Here is a 20,632-nt window from a genome sequence, read left to right on the forward strand (position 1 = left end):
TGTGAAAGACCGCCAGGCTGTCTCGCAGAGTGGCCGTGCCGTTTTGCATCCCCTCACCGACGAGGGTGACTTCCTGTTGCTCCACATCCTCCCCAGCACTTGGTGGTGCCATCTCTCCTCGGGATTGTAGCCGTTGTGACAGGTGAGGGGTGGCGTTTTGCTGTCTTCGTGTCCCACTCCCGGTGGCATGGGACGTGGCGCATCTCTGCCGATGCTTACTCACCATCTGCGTGTCTTTTTCGGTGAGATTTCTGGTCCTGTCTTTTGCTCTTTTTAGTTGGGTTGTTTGATCTCTTACTATGGACTTGTAAGAGTTTCTCACATATTTTGGACCAGTCCTGTTATCAGCCATGGGTTGTCAACATTTTCTCCCAGTGCACAGCTTGTCCGCCACACGCCTCATTCCGTCTTCCACTGTAGCCGTTTCCCTGCCTCTGTACTTAAGGCCTCTTGTAGGCAGAGTAGAGGTGGGCATTGTTGCTTTTTAATCCTGACCATCTCTGCCTTTTCATTGGACTGTACAGTCTATTTACTGACTGTACAGTCTATTTTGGTTCCCTATTCTCTGTCCTGTGTTCATTTCTTCTCATCGTCTTTTTGACTCCCCGCCCCCATTAGCTCGGTAGTTATTTATTCTTTCAGGTGCTACCCTGGAGATTCAACATGCATCTTTTCTTGCATCAAACGTCAAAGTCAGACCAGCGGCACTACTTCTATTTCAGACACTGAGAGAATGGTAGAGCGTTACCTGACTCTGTTGTGTGCCCTTGTCTGCCGCCCTCGTTTTCGTAAGGTGGACCCACACCGTGATCCACGGCAGAGTAATTACAGTCTCTGTGCGAGACGTTAACTCGCTCGGTGGCACGTGGTTGGCTAAGTCAGAAGCTGACTTCCGGGAGGTGTGCGGTGACGCTCACCTGTTTGTTACTTGGCATCACCCCTGCGTGGGCGCTGTCCACTGGTGCCCAGGTCAGCGGGGACCAGCGGAGAGCGCCTCCGACTGCACCCAGGGACTGAATGGGAGTGGCCACTGGGAGCTGCTCTCAGACGCTGGCGAGGCCGTGCAAGTGTGGCCACGTGTTGGTGGCGTGACCTGTCTCTGTCTCTGCACTAATTCCAGGGTGGTGACCCCGGTCCACGCTTGCACGCCTAACACGCCCCGTCTGTCACAGGGGTTGCTTTTACTCGCATTATATGTTCTCCTCGTCGCAGCTGGCGTTTGGGAGACTGCCGGGGAAAGCGTCCCCTTCCCAGTGGCGGTTTGGTCGGTGCTGCTGTGTTCCGGGCGGCACGGCTCCAGGCCAGGGCGCCCCCCGCCTGTCGCTCTGTGGTCGGACGCCACTGGAAGATGCCACACGGAGGGAGGCACGTGTGGCCCAGCCACCGCCCCGTGCTGTCCTGAAGTAACAAGTCGGCTCTGGTCGTCCGGGGTCAAGTGTGAATGACAGTGACGACTTACCCTGAATGCTCAGTGCGTGTCCTGGGCCACCAGGTCCCTCAGTGTCTCTGTTCAGTGTCTCTCCGCTCGAGCTGTGAGTGGTGGCGAGTTCCCCGGTTGAAGACATGCCCAGAGTAGCCCAGTGACTGCTCTGTAGTTCCGGTGAAAACTTGTGTTTGTGCCAACACTCTCTTAACTTCTCTTTAGCTTTATTTTAAGTCCATGCTGCCTGTTGTCTAAATATATGCCTTTATCCAGTACTGTCCAAAAATGTTGGACATACTTGTTCATAGTTCCTAAAATTAGCTATTATTTACATGAACTTTAGGGACAATTGATGGTAGGCACTAATTATATCAAAGTCATGATTTTAAAATAGGTACATATTTAAATTCCTCTACTATTGCCATTTAAAACTACAGTTTATTCAGACTGAGTCACATTACTGTCCTTGCTGTGACTGTCTTCTCACAACACGGGCTCGGACCCTGAAAGGCAGCACAAGAAGCGGCCGGTCCAGCGTGGGCGGCGCTGCGGCTTCCGGGGGTGGCGTGCCGATTCCTGCTGGGGCGTGCGCTCGGCTCCGTTCCAGCGGGGTCTGGGCCGCACTCTCCCGGCCCCGCCGTCTTTGATAAAAAACTTTTTCTTCAGCGTAATTATGCAGGTTACGGGGGTAAGAGTACACGAACGTGAGTGACACCGCGTTTCAGACGTAACGCGTGGTATTTAAGAACGAACTTCTGTAGACGGAACACAAAGGCCCTTTTCACTTTCTGGTTCAGGATGCCCTTTTGGCAGCGTGCACCGCCCGGTAAAGATGTCCTTTGGTCCCTTTCATTGCCAGGGACCCGGCAGCAGCTGCCGTGAGGTTGGCCCTTCAGTCCCCTGGGCTGCGAGGGGCGGAGCGAGGGGGTCGGGGCAGGTGTTCCGTCCTGCCCACACGGTGAAAGGGCCTTTCACGGGGCCTGCGGGCCGCTCCCCGAGCCGCCTGCCTGCGGGGCAGACCGCGGGCAGCACAGCCGGGCTCAGCAGTGCCCGGGGCTGGGGCGGGGAGCTGGGGCCCCCGGGTGGAGCATGGAGCTCAGCAGCGCCCGCACTGGCACAAGCTTTGGCAGCGTGCTTCTCGGAGACCCACACCGTACGAGGCCGTGAAACAGAGTTTGTGGCGGCAGCGTGGGGAAACATGCGTGCCTTGATTCTAGCTGGAACCTCTGCGACTGATGTCAGCCATGTTATTCTTAACTTTTTTTTTTTAAGTAGATCTAATTTGCCAAAAATAGAGGGCTTGGTTTTCAGATAATTGAAGTGGGCTTTTGTTGTTGTTTTTCATCTCCAACCAGGAGTTACAGATTTATGAGTTTAAAAGAGACGTGAACGCAACTTAGATTATTCCAGTATCTGAAGTGACTAAACGACACAGAGTGACATTAGTGTGATTATTACAGCCTTGGTCCCATGAGGGCTCCTTCGTGACCAGCTCTCGTGTTGCACCTCAGGAGAGCATAATCACGGGTGCACGACATCGGTGTCACTGAGGACGTGGACAGGGTGCTCTGACCACCTGGGTGGCAGACCCAGAGCGCTGGGGTGGGGGCGAGTCCGCCCTTACTCCCGCACTGAGCCCGCAGGCTCTTCTGTCGGAGGTTCCTAGGAGGTCGCGGTGCTTAGGGACTTACAGGGTGCACACCCATGACCTTGCGAGGTTGTGTGTTTACGGGAGATTTTCTGACCCCCCCCCCACCCCCACCCCCCCCATGGTTGTGCCATGTTATTTTAGGTGGCGCTGCTCAGGGCGGGCCTCGTGCTGAGGAGCTGGTTTACCGGGACGCCGTGGGGGGGAGCGGTCCAGGGAGTGACAGGTTACGTTTGCGTGTGGAGCGCCCCCTGGCGTCCGTGAGGCAGAAGAGCCAGAAGAGAGCGCCTGGGAGTCAGGAGAAAGGATGAGAGCTGGGGGTGGGGGGGGACTTGTTAGGGGCCCGACCAGCAGGTTTCTCGTGTTGTGGGTGTCAGGCTGGGGGTCTGTCCCTCCACCTCTAGCGGGACAGGTTGTCGGATGAACACAGACTTCTCGAGTTGTTCCCACGTGACTTCTCCCCGGGGCAGGGAGGTGCTGGCACATTCGGTGCCCAAGGTAGCAGCACGAGCAGGGGGACGGATCCACCCCGCCGGTGGCCGGAGCGGTGGCACCGCCCACGCAGGGGAAGAGGCCTTGTTGTCGGCTGCCCCACGGGCCGCCGGCCGAGAGCTGGGATTTGAGAAGGGCACACACTGGGCGGTGCTCACCAGCACGTGCCAGTGGGCACGTCCAGGAAGGGGGTGCAGCGCTGAGCCCGAAGATGAGGGACAGCCTGGGCTGGGCGTTTCAAGGTCAGACGTCTGAACGCCTTCTGAGGAGAGGCACGGAGGCACGGGCTGGAGCCCCAGCCGGTTCCCCCTTCCCCGTGTCCTGCTGCAGTCTTCGTCCGCATCCTCTCACTCCCCCAAGGAGCTCTCTCCCGCCGCCCCGCGGAGCCGTGAGGTGGGCCGCCCCGCACCGTCTGCTGTGCGGTCGGGTCTGGTCGGGTCGGGTCCCACGTGGTCCCTCGGTTCGCCCCGTCCTCACACACCAGGCCCGTTTGGTTCCCGCAGGTGGGCTGGCGGAGGGGGCCCTCGTTCACCCTCGTCAGACAGAGCCCACTGGCGGAGCTGTGCGCGCTGCTATGGGTGGCGGGGGACGTGCTCTGCAGGTCAAGTGGCCATCTCGCCGCGTTTCGGAGTAAGGCCCTTGTCCCGGAACATTCCCTCCCGGCTCAGGAGACACTTCCGAGAACTGGAGTCGTCCCGGGGGACGCGAGGCAGGGCCCTGTCCCTGCTGCGGTTTTCCGTGATGTTGGTGCTTTCCGGAGGGATGCAGAAGCTGCCAGGAGAGAAAGAAAATAACTTCCATCCTTCATTCCTGGCAGATAATCAGATTACTCTGGGGATTAGATTAAAAATAGTAAGTCGTTGGTTCCTATAGTTAGCTACTGTAATGACCAAGAGAATCTTCTGTAAGAAAATCTAAAAGTTAAACCTGATAAACGTGTGAGTAAATGGAGAACGAACAACGTGAGACTGAAGGCGAAGCCGGCGTGCTTCTGGCGAGCGGTGTTGCGGAGGGCGTTTGCGGTCGGCTGCGTTCCCCTGGCGTCCGCGCCGTCCCCCCCACCCCCCGGCCGCAGTCGGGTGTCCCGAGCTTCAGGGACGGTGCTCACAGGCCCGGAGGGCCGCTGCGGGCGGTGCTTCGCCGTTCCGCTGCCCTCCGTCTCTGCACAGCGACCACGAGACGGCCACCCCTCACCCGCGCCGTTTTCTTCTCAGGCCGCGTGCTCATGGAGATCTCGATCACCCACCAGAAGCTTGATGAGAGTTTGAAAGAAAATGTATGTGAACCCTTTTTATATCTACAACATGTATTTATTTTTAAATGTCATTTTGCTTAAAGTCTCACATCTGGTGTGGATTTTTTATTTCCTTTTGCTAACAGTTCAAAACGTTCCACAAAGAGATCATACAGGAGCTGGAGAAGAAGACAGAACTGGATGTGAAATACATGAACGTGAGTGCACAGTCCGGCCCACCTCCGAGGTGGGCTTGGTGTGGGGCGTGGTGTGGGGCCTGGTGGCCTGGAGGCCCCACCTCCATGGTGGGCGTGGTGTGGGGCACGGGGGTCCCGGAGGCCGCACGTGCCTGCTCTCTCAGCTGGAAGAGAGCTTCCCACCGTTTATTCGGCAGCAGCGAACGTGGGTGGAGCTTGTCATTGAGTGTGTGCACGGATGCAGAAGAGGGACAAGGTCCCTCGGGGCTGCGTGGGCTCATTGTTACTGACACTTGGGATCTTCACTGAAATGCAAAGAAAAAATGTCTCAAGGAACCGTGCTGCCTCTGGAAGGCATCGTTCCCAGAGAACACAGGTGCCGGTGACAGCTGCGTCAGCGCTGGTGCAGCTGCCGCTCTCACACGCCGGCACTGTGGGGCGGCAGGTGTGCGTGGGAGAGCACCGTCTGGGGCTCCCGGGTCTGAGAGTGAGCATGAGCGGCCACCCCTGCGTGGACCTCATGCTGTCGCCTGGCACTGTCCGCTCCAGCAGCTCTCTCCTTCCGCCTGACCCTCTGGCCCCAGCACACTGGGCTCTTCCCGTTTCCCCCGATGGCCACCCAGAGTCCCCTTTCTTCACACCAAGACCCCCACGAGGCGGCAAGCCGCACCCCTGCATGCACGTGCTCTGCGTGCCTGGGGGGAAGGCTGCAGACCACCTGGACAGCTGAGGGGGGGAGCAGTGCGGAGCACCGTGCCTCCACCGTCAGATTTTTGTCCCCCCAGAAGCTCCGTAACGTAGGTCCCCTCGCCCCCCTCACTGTACAGATTGGCGCACAAGGAGGTTCTTAGAGAAATTCAGGGACTGCTGAGATTACACAGGAAATGAGGGGAGAAGCCAGGGTCCTAGCCCAGGTCTGTTAGGCCCGAAAAGTCTTGCACCACACCCACATCACCAGAGGTGACAAGTTCTTTCTTAACTCTTTCTTGACGTTGTAACTCATAAAACAGGAATGTGGGACTTAATATTCACCCACATTGGTGGGTGCTTTATTCACCAAGCACTTACTGACACCCCAGTGTCCAGACACCTTTTAGCAAAGACAAGAGAAGAAAATGTGGCCCCCTCATAGAAACAACTTGAGGACAGACAAAGTAGCGAACATTACAGTTGAAGGGAGGGGGCAGTGAGGAGTGAGGGGCCATCGGCCACACCCAGCGGAATGTTAGCGAAACAGCCTCCTCGGGGTTTGTACGGTGCTACAGCGAAGTAAGTGCAACATTTAACATTTAACTTGCAGGCTACTCTCAAAAGATACCAAACAGAACACAGGAATAAACTAGATTCTTTGGAGAAATCTCAAGCCGAACTGAAGAAGATCAGAAGGAAAAGTCAAGGAGGACGAAATGCACTCAAATACGAACACAAAGAAATTGAGGTGAGCTCTTCAGCTTCATTTTGTTGTCGATGTTTGGTACAGTTTACGGGGAGTTTGTTTAGCTCAGTCAGCCTGTACTTTATATCTGCTAAGTGCTGAGCTGCCATTGAAGTTAAAAATAAGCATTTTGACCTAGAACGAGCTGCTGCAGAGTTTTCCAGAGTTAAGAATAATCAGTCAGTGGCCCCCAAAAAACATTGGCATTTTCTTCTCACTCGGGGAGGGTGAGCATTGTTACCCCCATTGCACAGATGGGGGAGGGGGAGCATTGTTACCCCCCTTGTACAGATGGGGGAGGGGGGGCATCGGTTAAGTCACGGGGTCGACACTTGGAACTGGGTTTGAACGGAACTTTCTGGCTCCGAAGCCCCTGATGTTCCGACAGAACAGGACCTTAGCCCTGGAGTACAGAGTAACATTGCCTGGTGCAAATTGCCCGGTGGAACTGGAAGGCCTTTGGCAACTTCTGCACCGTGAGTCCGGGCGGTGATCTTAATGAGGACGGTGGTATCTGCCGGGTCAGGTTGCAGCTTTGTCGTTCTGTCTAATGGTTCTCTTCGTCTAGTAGTCACTCTGTCATCCACATAGCCCGGTGAGAGAGACGGCAGAGGGTGAGTGTCGGGCCGTGCAGCCGTTGGGTTCCTCCTGCCGTGACTGTGTGGTTGTTACTTCTAGTATATAGAAACCATCACTTCTCGCCAGAACGAAATCCAGAAGTTCATTGCCGACGGTTGCAGAGAAGCTCTGCTTGAGGAGAAGAGGCGCTTCTGCTTCCTGGTGGACAAGCACTGCAGCTTCTCCCACCACCTGCACCACCACCACTTACAGGTGGGTTCAGCTGCCTGGTGGACACACTGTAGCTTCTCCCACCACCTGCACCACCACCACTTACAGGTGGGTGTGGCTGCCTGGTGGACAGACACTGCAGCTTCTCCCACCACCTGCACCACCACCACTTACAGGTGGGTTCAGCTGCCTGGTGGACAGACACTGCAGCTTCTCCCACCACCTGCACCACCACCACTTACAGGTGGGTTCAGCCACCTGGTGGACAGGCACTGCAGCTTCTCCCACCACCTGCACCACCACCACTTACAGGTGGGTGGGGTTTCCGAGTACGCAGCATGCACTCATTCCGTATCATGTTTAAATGCCCTCGACTTGCCTCCCCTCCGTACATGCCCCCACGTAAAGCAGCTGGCTTGTTTTGCCAATAAGATGTCAGACTTTTAGAAACACAGATGAAGTGGTCAGACGTCAGCTTACAATGTTTAATTAGTTCAGTAACACATGCGTGTTTAAAATCTTTCCTAAAATAACGTTCAGTAGTTGAGGAAGGTCACTTTTTCCTTTTCCCACCTGCGAGTGAGCCCTCCTCGGCCTCCCAGCGGTGCACTGTCGGCATCGGTGCCTCTGTCAGAGCCGCAGGAGGAAGGGTCCCACCCCCCCGGGGCGGTCGGAGGCGCTCACTGTGAGGGTCTGGTGCGCATGGAAGCTGTGTCCGGGCCACAGGCCCCGTTCGCAGCAGCAGGGCGCCGGCTGGAGCTGCTTTCCATTCCTCGTCAAGGTGGCGGCCACAGCCCCGTCGGCCGAGTCACCGGGCTCTGCCGCCCTCCACCACACGCGCTGTCTTCTGTGCGTGCGTCCCCGGTAGCCAGCACGGAACACGTCAGATTTCCTTCCCTCTTTTGCTCAGTCATGCATGCTCTTGGGCCTGTGCAAGCACCCAAAAGTAGCATTGCTTGATGTCAGTCATTCGTTGTCACTCATAATAATTTGGAGCGTGCTCCCAGATACGCAACGCTACGTAAGAGCCTGAATATAAGGCAACTTCCTCTTTGCTTCCAGGTGAAGAGAAACTAGGTCTTGCGTGCACGCATATGCCACGTCCCACGTGTTCTAGAAAGATCTCGCAACTTCAGGAGTCCTCAGATCCAGAGACCTGGGCTCTGAGCCTGCCACAGGAAGGAACTGCGGTCCGGGTGGGCACTTCCGTCCACCATGCTATGCTGGTTCCCTCCGGCGCTGACCCCCACGCCGGGGCTCCTGCCGGGGCGGGTCCAAGGCTGGAGAGGGGCAGAAGCCACTTGGAAGCTCCTGTCCTTTGGCGACACCCCCCAGCGATGGGGCGCTCACAAGGACACCTGGCCGGTCTCCCGAGAGCTCTGGTTGCCGGTGGCCTTTGCTCACACTTAACCTCGGGTCCCAGTCAGGCTCTTCCGGGCAACACGACCCAGACCCGCGGCTCACCGTGCGCACGCCCCTGCAGCTCTGGGGGAATCCCCTGTGCCCTCCCCCCCACCCCCTCCTGAAGCGGGGTCCCTGCGGTGGCTCCTGGGGAAGGCAGGCCGGGCGGTTGCTGCGCCAGGTTACAGCCAGGACAGAGGTGGTTCAGGGGAGGGGCTCTGTGCTCTCGTAGGGTTTCCATCAACACCCCCAGCCTGCCCTGATGCTAGGAGAATCTAAGTAAACACAGTGTGGTTGCTATGGAAACAGCTTCAGGAAAGGCCCCCCTACTTCCCTTTGCCAATCCGATTGCTGCCCCGGAAAAGTTGGTTCACCAGAAGGCTTCCAGGGACTCTCCGGCTGTAAGAAGCAGAGCCGGGCTCGCGGGAGCCTGGGGCCTCTGCCTCTGCCTCTGGGGGTGCGGGACTCACCTTCGTCCTCCTGCCTCTCCCCCGTCCTCCTGCGTCCCCCTGGTCCTCCCGCGTCTCCCCGGTCCTCCTGCCTCCCCCTGGTCCTCCCGCGTCTCCCCGGTCCTCCTGCCTCCCCCCGGTCCTCCTGCCTCTCCCCCGTCCTCCCGCCTCCCCCTGGTCCTCCTGCATCTCCCTGCTGCACAGCCCAGCTTCGCTGCACAGCCCATAGTCTGCCCGCCCTGGGGGACCGGAGCGCTTTCTCAGCACCGTGTCCGACTCTGCAGAGCCCCCCGCACTTGGCCCCTAGTCCCTCGGTCCCATGGACCAGTCCGACTCAGTCCCCTCGGCTCTGAGTCTGCGCCCGGTCCCATCGCCCATCCTGGAGGTGCTTTCGTGCAGGCGGAGGGGTGGGAGGGGGAGAGTGGTGGCTGCCGTGCTGGGGCCGCGGGAGCAGCAGTGGGACTGATGCGCCTCGCTCAGCCCTTCCCTCTCAGTATTTGAGCTTGTTCTTGATCGTTCACAACCCTCGTATTTGGTCTTCAACTCCGGTTCACGTAGAGGGAGAGGGTCAGTTCTCTAGGACAGAACCTGCATCCCTCTCAGCAAACAGGACAGCAGATACCACAGGTGCTTGAACCACTCGCTGAATTTAACTCAAGCTCCCGCACTTCTGGCGATGAGCTGGGAATGTTTTCTGTGGTATTACTTGATGTCGTTTTTTGTGGGGGTTTTTTTAAAGATTTATTTATTTATTTATTTATTTATTAGTCAGAGAGGGAAAGGAGGGAGGGAGAAGGAGAGAGAGAGAGAAACATCAATGTGCGGTTGCTGGGGGCCGTGGCCTGCAACCCAGCATGTGCCCTGACGGGGAATCGAACCTGCGATGCTTTGGTACTTGATGTCGTTTTTGTCGGCTCTTCGCTCGGCACACACGTGTTCTCAGTCTCGTGTCCTCTGGATTTTCAGTCTGCAGAGCTGCTCAACGCCAAACTGCCCCGGTGGCAGACCACCTGCTGCGACGCCACCCGCGTGCCCGAGGAGGTCGCCCACATGATAGAGGAGGTCAAGGCCCCGCTCTCCGCCCCGGCGGCCTGGACGCCCCAGCCTTCGCCCACGGCCGAGAGGAGCAGCGTGGTAGGAGCGGGTCGCCGCTGGGGCCCCTGGCGGGTTTGCACGGAGGACCGAGGCCTTCATGAGCGGGGGTCACGCGTCCCCCTTTGAGGCCTGCCGTCCTCACTGAGCTTTCGTCGGCATCGGCCGTGCCAGTGTTGTACGCTGTGTTTCGTTAGCGCCGGCCTCTTCGTTGTAGAAATGTTACCGGTACTGTTTTGAGTTGCAGTGATTCCGCCTTCATAAGTTCATCCTCAGTGGGGGCACGTAGGTGTCTTAGAGAACAGGCCAGCGGAACTCTGATGCCATTCTTCACGACGTAAGGCACTCCCAAAAAAAAATTCGCCGAAGCAATGAATTCGGGCGTCACAGTTTGCTGTTCTTAAACCTCGGCCTTGTTCCTTTCCACCAACACCCGGAGGTTTAGATCCAGGATCCAGTGAGAACACGAGTCCACCCCACCGACAACTCTGAAGTGGCAGCAGAGGCCCTGGACCCCTCTGGCAGCCCCCGACACAGACCCAGGGCTGCACAGGGGGTAGGACAGGTGCCGCCCGTGGGCCGGCGCGCTGCGGGGGGGAGGGGGTCCCTGCAGAGTCGGTGTGGGGAGCTCAGAGTGGGAAACCCCGGCCCGAGGACGTGCCAGGGCAGGGTCTCTCCAGAGGGCGGAGCAGCAAGCCCAGAGGCAGCGGACACCAGCAGTGGGGAGAACCGGGGGCGTTTCTCTGTGTGTGGGTCGGGGACCTGGTTCAGACCATCTGGGTTGGTCCGTCCCTCCCCTTGTCCAGTTCCTGCTGAACCCCGGGCAGCAGGGGCTTCTGTCCGCTGGCCAAAATGGGAGACACAGGGCACGGTCCTTGAGAGGTCCCCCCTCCTCCCACATCACAGTTGATGAGAACAGGCAAACACAGGCTCTCACACATGGCAGAAAGAAGAGCGACCGCCGTGCATGCAGAGGTGCACAGACAGGCAAGAATCACTGAGCAGGTGAAGAAACCCACATCGTAAAAATACACACGAACTAAAAAGCAAAGTGACCGGCACTGGGGGCAACAGAGCCAGCTGGGCAGGAGAGAAATGCTTTAAAAGAGGTGAAAGCAGATTGCATTCCTAGAGAAGAATCAGCGAGTCCTTGGAGATTGAAAACTGGATTATCATGTACACTTAAAGCGACACGTCCAGGATTTGCTTCAGAGCAGCCCAGACGCGGGGCGGAGGTGGATGGGCCGGGGGGCCAGGGGGTGGTGTACATGAAACGGGACCGGCCGGGAAACTGCTGAACCAGGTGTTGGGTGCGTGGGGGTTCACTCTGCTCATCTTTCTGCTTTCACACCCGCTTGAAAATGTTCTAAAATAAAAGCTTTTTGGTTTTCATTTCTCCCCCATCCTCAAACAAAACACATAATAACATATATGGGCTCATGAGAAGAAGGGGACTGCTTGGAAAATTAAGCCAAAAAAACTGCCGAAACACAGTGCAACGACAGAAAGGGGACCCTCTGAAAAATCGGAGAAAGAGGGTAAACGTGATGCTAGACCAGCTGGCACGTGGAGACAGGCCCGGACGCCCGCCCAGCCTCAGCACCGGCTGTCCAGCGGGGATCTCAGGCTCCACTTGTCCAGACCCAAAGGACTGGCTCTCTCACCCCCAGCCTGCTCCTCCGCACCCCTCGCCCTCCGGGAGATGACAGCTCGTCCTTCTGCGGCTCAGACACGAAGTGACTCCCTTCCCTTTGTCTCCTGCGCCACCGTCAGCCTGTGGGCCAGCTTTGTTTCCATCTGCAAAGTGGGCCCGAGCCCAGCCTCTCCTCACCCCATGCACACGGCTCTGGCTGCGGCCCCTGCAGGGGTGGCCACGGTAGCCTCTGCCTGGTCCCTGACGCGGCAGCCGGAGGGATCCTGGACTCGTTGAAAAGACCAGAGCCTGGATAGATGACAGGAAGCCAGGGGTGAGGAGAAGACCCTGACAACTGAAGATGCGAGAACCCCATGGAGCGATGCGCTCACATTCTGTGGAAGCAGCGTTTCAGACGTAGGGTCTGCTAGCCAAGGGGCACTTCAGAGCGAGCCTGAGACCCACAGAAACGGGACGGAGATTAGTGGTTGCCCGGGCGGGAGAGGGTGTGGGAGTAATGGCTTTGTTGTGTTTGCGGGGCTTTGTTTGTTTTTTACTTTTAAAGATAACTGCATTTTTAAGGCAAAAATTAAGAAATAGGGTATCCTTGAAATAATTCAAAATGGGATACTGCCCTGCAACTAAGAACCTTGGGGAAAATTGGAGTTTAAAGCATGTCATACCAAGCGGCCCTGGGGACCTAGAGTGCCGCTGTAACGCTGTGTCGCCTTAGCCTTAAACGAGTGAAAACGTCCCGCAGGTCGGGGAGGACTACGACGCCCTCTCTAAACACTCACCGAAGGTGCCCCCCCGCCCCCTCGACCAGAGCGAACACCAGCCCTTTGATCGATATGTTTAGTAACCCGGCGACGGCCGCACAGAATTCAGGTAAGATATTTCTTCCCAATCGCCTTCCTAAACTTTTGTTTTATTTATTTTTAAAATTATTTTATTGTTGTTCGGCTGCAGTTGTCTGCATTCACCCCCCACCACTCCCACCTTCCTGAATTTTTAAAGCAGACGGTTTGGGTAGCTGCGTCGTGAGGCAGGGGTGACCGAGTGTGTGTGTGTGCACACGAGGCAGGGGTGACCGAGTGTGTGTGTGCAGCACACGCCCCGCGCTGGAAGAGCGCACAACTCAGGCCACGTGAATCCCTGAGTTTGAGTAAAACCAGAGACACTCTGACACATACCAGTTCTACTGCCAGTTGATGCTTATAAGAGTAAATATACTATTGAAAGGTTATTTTTACAATAGCATAAAGTTTAAAAAATGAATAAAAAGAATGTATAGAGACGTCCCCGATGTGTCTTATATGTGGTGACAATTGCAATCTCTGTTTTCAATACAACAAACTGTAACAGTTCACAGGACAGAATTGTGGTGATTAATCTTACCCGCAGGCTCTGTTTGCATTAGAATCAGTGCTTGTCGTCATCTCTGACAGCACGTCACACTTTCTGGAGACTGAGTTCTGAGTGCTTGAATTTCTCAACTCTGCGGTAGATGGGGGCCCGTTACTGTTTGCAGACATCACAGCCCCCGCCCCCGCCTCTGTCTGGGTGTCTCCCCGGCCCCCGCTTAGCTTACAAGGGTCCTGGCCGTGGAGCCGGGTGCTGGACACGCCCCAGATACCGCGTGCGGCTCTGGGGGAGGAGAGGAGGTTTTCCGAGTGGCAGCTGGGAGGACGGCAGTCCGCAGCCGTCGGCCTTGGAAAGCAGGGCCACAAGCTACATGCAACACAGGGTCAAGTAGGCGATGTCTTGGGCCTCGCAGTCACTCAGACCAGCGGTTCTTCCCGGTAAAAGCGAAGGAAGATTGCTGGTGGGTTCAGCACCACTGAGGCAGTCAGAGAGCGGCTTGGTAAGAGGCTAGCGAAGCTTGTATTGTAATTAGTAAGACTGGAAGAATAAAGCAAAAAGAGATCTTACTTGGTTTTTAATACTAGGCGAGCGATATTTGGGAAAACCTAAAAAAAAAATTCTCCACTCCACTTTCTTTCCCCCTGAGCGGTGAGTATCGGCTGTATTTGAAGGGAGACACAGGATACACAGCGCATTGCTGCTCCGTGTGGTGCGGGGTGGGCCGTGGGGCCAGGCCGCCCCGGCCGGTGCCTGGCTGTGCTGCGCGCCACCCTCGCCCGGGGGTCTGAGAGCGCGGGCTGGTGGTTAGGGGGGGCCGGGCAAAGGCGCTCGTCCTCACGGGAGCATTTCCAGTTTGGTCCCCCGGTGGCCCAGGCCTCGGGCAGCTGGGTGTGAGCTGAGGCCGAGAGGGCGGGCAGGGGAAGGGGAACCGTGAGCCCAGTCGGCGGAGGGTAGGCGAAGCTTGGCAGGCACTGCCTTATCCCCTCTGTCTGCAAAAGGGGCCCCGGGAGAGGCCTGGGGCCTGCCCGCCCAGCACAGGGAAGGGGGTGGCCACAGGACACCACTGGGGTCCCTGTGTTGCCAGTGGCCTGTTACCATCCTTTGAAAGGCCGTCCCTGCTGTGCTCGTTTCCAGCAGCTTCCACAGACGACCCCAGTTTGCAGCGGTCGGTCTCTGTTGCCACTGGACTGAACATGATGAAAAGGCAGAAAGTGAAAACCATCTTCCCACACACCGCGGGCAGCAACCAGACCCTGCTCAGCTTCGCGCAGGGCGACGTCATCACGCTGCTCATCTCCGAGGAGAAAGACGGCTGGCTCTACGGGGAGCACGACGCCTCCAAAGCGTGAGTCTCGGAGGGGGGGTCCGGCAGGAGTCCCAGCCGCCCGGCGCTTCCGAGGGCCGTGGTCTCTCCCGTTAGCGGCGCGCTGTCCTTGCGAACGTGCCGGCATTTTAGCCGGTGCTCGGGTCGTGGTCCGGTTCCAGTTCTGTTTGCGTGGGCTGGACTCACTCCGTCCCGGACTGTTTCTGCACGTGTGTGCGTGTGTGTGCACATATGTGCGTGTACAGGTAAACTTGATGCATGAACAGATCACTTAAGTCGTATGGAGTCGCCTCTGAGAGTGGGTTTAAGTATTCTCTTGGGTCGTTTTTTTTTTTTTTTTAAACGTGATTTTGGATTTCTCAAAGATAATCTGTGTAAGTATCTTGAACTGATTTTGTGTAGATCATTCACCTATTAAATAAAACCAGAACGGGGGAGGGGGGGCGATAAACAGGGAACGGAATGGAATCGGCACGGGATGTGAGGGGCACCCTGTGCGGTGTAGCGAGGGGCCACAGGCCCCAGTCGTCCGTGGTGTGTGTGTCACCGCCGTCCGCAGCTGGCACCCCAGCCGGGTCTCTTCTCCCCGCCCTCCCGTGCAGGAGGGGCTGGTTCCCGTCGTCGTACACCAAGCTGCTGGAGGAAAATGCCAAGGAGGCCGTGAGCGCGCCCTCGCCAAGGTAGGGCTCGACTGGGGCTCGTTTCCCAGCGACAGAAAACCCGACCTGCTGTGTTCGGGGGGTCAGCCTTCTATCCGGGGGTGCGGGGAGCCCCCCATCATGGGGACTGAGCAGGAGGCTGCGAATCCACACTCGGTTCCTAGCGATTTCTGTTTCCACGGGCTTTTCTGACTGCGTGCCGGGAAGGTTCGTACCCCAGACCCTCCCCCGCAGCCTTCTGGCCCCACCCCAGGGGCCCCGCCACCCACCGTAGCTACACCCAAGGCCCACCCCTCCCTCTTGAACCCACTGAGCGGCCTGTGACACTGGGGAACCCATTTTCCCAAATGCTCTCCTGCTCCGGCTTCTTGACCTTGCCCTCTGTTCATTCTCCCTCCTCCTCACCAGCCCTCCCTCCAGGCCCCGCCCAGGCCCCACGGGTGGAACTAGGTGTCCTCAGGCCCCGTCCTCAGCCCCGTCTCCTTTGCTCTGCTCCCGGGCCATCCTGTCTGCCCTGTGCTCCGGTCACACCCACGGGCTTCCTGTAGCACCTCTCCCAGTCGCCCCCAAGCCTCCACTCAGACCCAGACGATGAGGATGGTGGTGCTGTGTGTGTGTGTGTGTGTGTGTGTGTGTTGCAGCCCCCCTCCCCCCCAAGCCCTTTATGATCCATCTGTTGTAGTCCCCGTCTCGGGCTGGCTTGGGTGTTTGGGACCCCGGCAGGACCCGGTCTCACGTGCACTCTCTGACCCCCGGGCCGTCAGCCCCGCCCCAGTGAGAAGCGTGAGCACCGTGGACTTGTCCGAGAAGGGCAGTGCCGCCGTTCCCATCCCCCCGCCGGACTACCTGGACTGCCTGTCCACGCGGGCGGCCGCGGAGAAGAGAGCGAACGGCTCCAGACCCCGTCCTGCCTGCAAAGCCCTGGAGTCCAGACCCGAGGCCCCCTCGTCGGTGAGTAGCGCGGCCACTGCCTCACACTCTGTGCGTAGGCCCAGGTCCCGGGTGGCGGTCTCCGGAGGCGCGGGGCTGTCCCCGCCGGGTGTGGGGGCGGGGCCTCCTCCCCGCCCGCCCCCCAGCCTCAGTCCGTTGGTTCTGTGCCGCCTGGGAAGGACAGTCGACACACGGGGAGCCCCCTTGCGCCCCACTGCCTCAGGTCCTCGGCTCTCCTTGCTCTCTCTCGGCCGTGGCCGCCGTCGCTGAGTCACTTCGTCACCTTGTCTGCACTTCCTTCCGTGTTCGTGCCGTGTCCTGAAGGAAGGTTCAGTAGCCTGAGCTCCGCGTGTCCAGGACGTGTGGGCTCGGCGCCGCGTGCCGTGCAGGCGCAGCGTGTCGTCCCCCGCCCGGAGCGGCCCCGCGGGAAAGTCAGGCGACACCCGTCACCCCTCTGACAGCGGCGGCCCCTGGGTGCCAGGCCGGGGTGGGCTCTGGAGGCGGTGGTCAGGGGACTCAGGTGGCATGTGGCTCTCTGTAGCAGAGGACGTCCGAGGGGTGACAGCTGAGCTTACGCCCGCGAGGCAGGGAGCCCACCCAGCGGGGGTCGGGAGGAGCCTCCCGGGCGGAAGGGGTAGAAAGTTGAAACCCCCGAGGGGGGCCCATGCTTGGCATCTTCAAGGAACGGGGAAGGAAGGCGACCGTCCCTGGACACTACTGCGTCTCGGGGGTCCTGTTCTCCCTGTCTGTTTCAGTACGGGTTACACAGGAGGGGGCTGGGGGATGCCGCTGGGCGGGAGGACTGGGGGCCCCTGTTGGTCTGTGCGGCGGTGAGGTCGGCCGGCAGTGGGCGGGGCCGGCGGTGGTGGTGAGCACGTTTGAACTTGAAGATCTGTGGAGTCGGGGTTTCAAGGGGTAAGACCGTGAGTGTGCTTGCTTCAAAGAGCTGTAGGAGAGCGGGGCTGGGGACAGGTGCTCATTCACTGTTTGGGGTCAAGATCTGACACAAACCCAGCCAATGTGGTGGCTTCCCCAGCAACTCGCAGCTGCACTGCTAGGGCTCGGAGAAGGGGAGGGGCCTGGGTGAGGGCCCGTGGGCTGGGCCTCTTGCTCGGGGTTGCAGGGGCTCGGAAACACCCCCGGGGCGCTGGCGGTCGTCCACACACCGTCGGTGCAGAAACTGCCTCTCGGTGACCTTCAGGTACTGCGTGGTCCTTCCTGCAGGGCACGCGGAAGCCTGCTCCCTCTCCTCCTGGCGAGGGGCGAGTGGCTCCGCAGGCCTGTCCCCATCAGCACCGCTACCGGTGGTCCTTGTTCATCTGGGAATGGTGCGGAGGCGGACCCTCCGAAATGGGAACCCTTCTAAACACGTGCCCCGAGTTCTCGGGCGAGCCTGAGTGAGGGGTTCTGGACGGCCCTGCCTCTCCCCGGGCCGCTGGGCGGCGTTGGGTCAGGAAGGCGGGGCTCGGACCTCCCACCCTGGTGTCTCTGTCGGCGCGCTCGCTGCACAGTGTTCCGTGTGCCGCTCTGTTGCCCCAAATTACTACACGTGTCTAATTCCAAAACTGACGTTCAAAGGGCATGTGGCTGTTGAAAATGGAGCTTTTCCATTGTGTCGTCACGGAGGCAGATGCCAGCAGCTGGAGGAACGGCTCGGAGGGGCAGCGATGTCCAATGGTGTTGTATCAAAGGCCCTGGTACATTTTAAAAGAATATTCCAGCTATTTGGAAACCATCTTAAGGCATTCCTAAAAGCATAAAAATGACTTTTATTCTTAAAAAAACTTACAACTGCATGTCGTAAAACTACAGAGAGGAGCAAGCGCTGAGTTGGACTCGGCCTCCCAGTGCTGGGGCTCCGAGTCAGGACAGCTCTCTGGGCTTGGGGTTCAAGGGCAGGCTGTGTGGTTCTCGGGGGTTCAGACAGCAGCCACAGGTCTGAAGCAGCCCTAGCAGTGTCCCTGGCCCTCCACCTCGAGAGCTGGGAGGTCCAGAACCCAGCAGAGGCCTCCCCGGGAGCCCTCAGGGTCCGGGTTTCCGGCCGCAGGGGGTGCGGGGGGGCTCTCAGCACCAGGGCCAGCCGGTGCCCCCGTCAGACAGTGACGCACGGCCCTGTCCTAGGCGACCACCTGAGTCCGCCCACGTGCTCGGACCAGGGCTTGCTGCTCCCAACAGCCGGACAGACGGAAAGCGGACTCTCAGAGCCTGCGGGCTCCTTGCATGGAGGCTCACACCTGGGTCCGGGCACAGTGGGCGCCCCCTGATCCCCCTGCAGGCAGAGACCGTGTTCGCCCCTCCGGGTTCTCTGTCCCTCGCTCCGTGGGACTTCCTACGGGGTCTCCAGGGGGCGGTCAGCACCAGTCTCCGGGCACCGGACCCAGCAAGGCCCTGGTCTCACTCCCTGTGTTCTCACGGCCTCGCTCAGGGCTGGGCTCCAGAGAGCCAACTGCAGCTGCGGGCCAGGCGCCTGCGAGGCCTCGGGCCGGGCACAGCAGGCCCTGCGCCGTCCCTGTGTCCCAGACGGTCCACATGTGGGGGGGTCCCTCACTGCCTTATAAATGTTTTCTGGGTTTGCTCTTATACCTTGAAAATATCGAGAAAAAAACCCAAGATAGTCTCAAATGATTTGCATCTCTGGGGTTCTCTTAAACATTTGTAACTTTAAATAATCCCTCGTTTTAAATGTCTTTACCTGCAGCTCTTATTTAAAGTGTCCCAATTTCATGAGCCTTCCGTAAGTTGTCTTTATCTTTCTCACAGAGTAACACAAACGGGACTGCAAAGCCTCTTTTTCTCAGGTACGTAACTCCCCACAAACGCCTCCGAGCTGCAGGTCGCCCCCGGCCCCAACCCCGGTTAGTGAGCTGCCCCGGGAGGGCCTCCCCCCATCCTCCCTCTCCCCCTCCCCCTCCCTCCGAGCGCGGGCCAGGAGGCCCAGTGGACCAGGAGGCCCGGTCCTGAGAATGTGCTCGGGCCCATGGGCTCAGGAGGATGCGGCGCATCCGCCCGGGTCCCGGAGGGCGGTCTCCTGGTCGTGCATACCGTGCGTGGCAGCTTCCTCCAGGCCTGGTCCTGTGCGGCTGCCCCTCCCACAGAGAACTGTGGAGAGCTGCTGGGCTCTCCTGCGTCCCACATGTAAAGCGTCGATAGTTCTGCGAGAGGCGGCACGGCGCGAGTGCCACCGGGAAACTCCTCGCAGTCGGGAAAGGCTGTCTGGAGTTCCCACGAGGCCCATGGAGTTCTACAGAGCACGAACAAGTTTTTACTCCCACCTTGTAGTATTTTCCGCACACACATTTTTCCTCCCCCCACAGCGGAGAAAACCCCTTTGCTACTGTGAAGCTCCGCCCGACAGTGACGAATGACCGGTCGGCGCCCGTCATCCGGTGAGGAGGTGGCCGGGGGGCTCTCTCTCCGGATCCTCGGATGTTGGGTTCGCACTTGCAGGAGGCCGGTCCCGCGCGGGCTGCAGCGCCCTGGCGGCTCCCCAGGGGGCGCCGGCCCCCAGCGTCCCCGGCTGAGCAATCAGTGCCTTTCTCCGGTTCATCCGCCGGTCTGCACGTTTCTGGCTTCACCCCGATTAGTCAGCTTCGTGCCCCACTCAGTCCCTCAACGTGTTCGCTTCCCGTTCTGCTCCAAACCCAGTAAATCTGGCTCCGATCCTTCTGTATTATTGTTTAAATACTCTGATTACTGTGCAAACAGCCAGAATAAGGGCCGGTCTGAGCTTTCCCGGCCGGTTCACTGTAGACCCGAGTTCAAATGAGATCATGGTTTAACGTGACAAAGCTTCTGCCCTTAAGTAGCACTAGGATGTTTATCTACAGAATCGTAAGCAATATAAATTATGAGAGTATTATATAAATTTAACTTAGAAATTGTTAATTTCTGTGTGGTCCAACGCAGAGCTGCCCGAGGCAGAGCAGCCCGGCCTGCCCCATGACCGAGACGCAGCGGCGAGCACCACGGCCTCTGCCTGCCCCACGCACAGCCCTGGCACCCGGTGCTCGCAAAGGCCCCCGGGGCTCCTGAGCCGGGCCGTTCGGGACACCCGCCCGGCCGTGCCACAGGTGGGCCTGCCCGGCCCGCAGGGAGACACGTGCCCCCCGGGTGGCCACGTACGGGAGCCACGGTGCTCTCTCGGCGCCAACCAAGCTGCCTCTGCCGAGGGGGGACCCCCGGGAGCACCTGCACTGTGGCTGAGACCTGCCCTCGCGCGCTGGGAGCCCGGGCTTCTCTGGGAGGGGCCCTGGCAAGCGGCCGGGTTCGTGGCAGGCTGCTGAGGACTTAGGCCCTATTTTGGAGGCGTGGAGAGTCGTGATTAAGTCACACCCGGGCCGTTCACTGGGTGGGCAGGGACGGGGGGCTTGCTGCTCAGACTGCCCCTGCGGTCTCACTGTGCTGCTTTTCGCTGTGAGCCCGAGACTGGCCCAGGACAACTGCTGATAAACCAGTGTGTGCGACAGTTCACGTTCACGGTCCTGTCCTCCTCCTCCTGGCTAGGTCAGCCGGGGGGTAGGGGGCGCTGGTGGCACAGGACTGTGTGAGGGCTTCCCGGGCC

At 58.9% G+C, this 20,632-nt stretch overlaps 1 protein-coding gene across 1 annotated transcript in view; it reads left to right on the forward strand.

The window, feature by feature from the left end:
• The window catches only part of BAIAP2L1 (BAR/IMD domain containing adaptor protein 2 like 1), a 53,406-nt gene extending 33,442 nt beyond the window's left edge, over window positions 1-19,964 (forward strand). The window contains 12 exon segments of the mRNA XM_028528377.2: window positions 4,778-4,839; window positions 4,944-5,015; window positions 6,295-6,432; window positions 7,108-7,260; window positions 10,035-10,202; window positions 12,554-12,598; window positions 12,600-12,681; window positions 14,296-14,503; window positions 15,085-15,162; window positions 15,906-16,092; window positions 18,832-18,869; window positions 19,386-19,964. Coding sequence (XP_028384178.1) covers window positions 4,778-4,839; window positions 4,944-5,015; window positions 6,295-6,432; window positions 7,108-7,260; window positions 10,035-10,202; window positions 12,554-12,598; window positions 12,600-12,681; window positions 14,296-14,503; window positions 15,085-15,162; window positions 15,906-16,092; window positions 18,832-18,869; window positions 19,386-19,461 — 1,307 coding nt within the window. The 3' untranslated portion in view covers window positions 19,462-19,964.
• Window positions 19,965-20,632: the final 668 nt, after the last annotated feature.

The sequence above is a fragment of the Phyllostomus discolor genome, chromosome 13 (genome assembly GCF_004126475.2).
Source record: "Phyllostomus discolor isolate MPI-MPIP mPhyDis1 chromosome 13, mPhyDis1.pri.v3, whole genome shotgun sequence".
NCBI lineage: Eukaryota > Metazoa > Chordata > Mammalia > Chiroptera > Phyllostomidae > Phyllostomus > Phyllostomus discolor.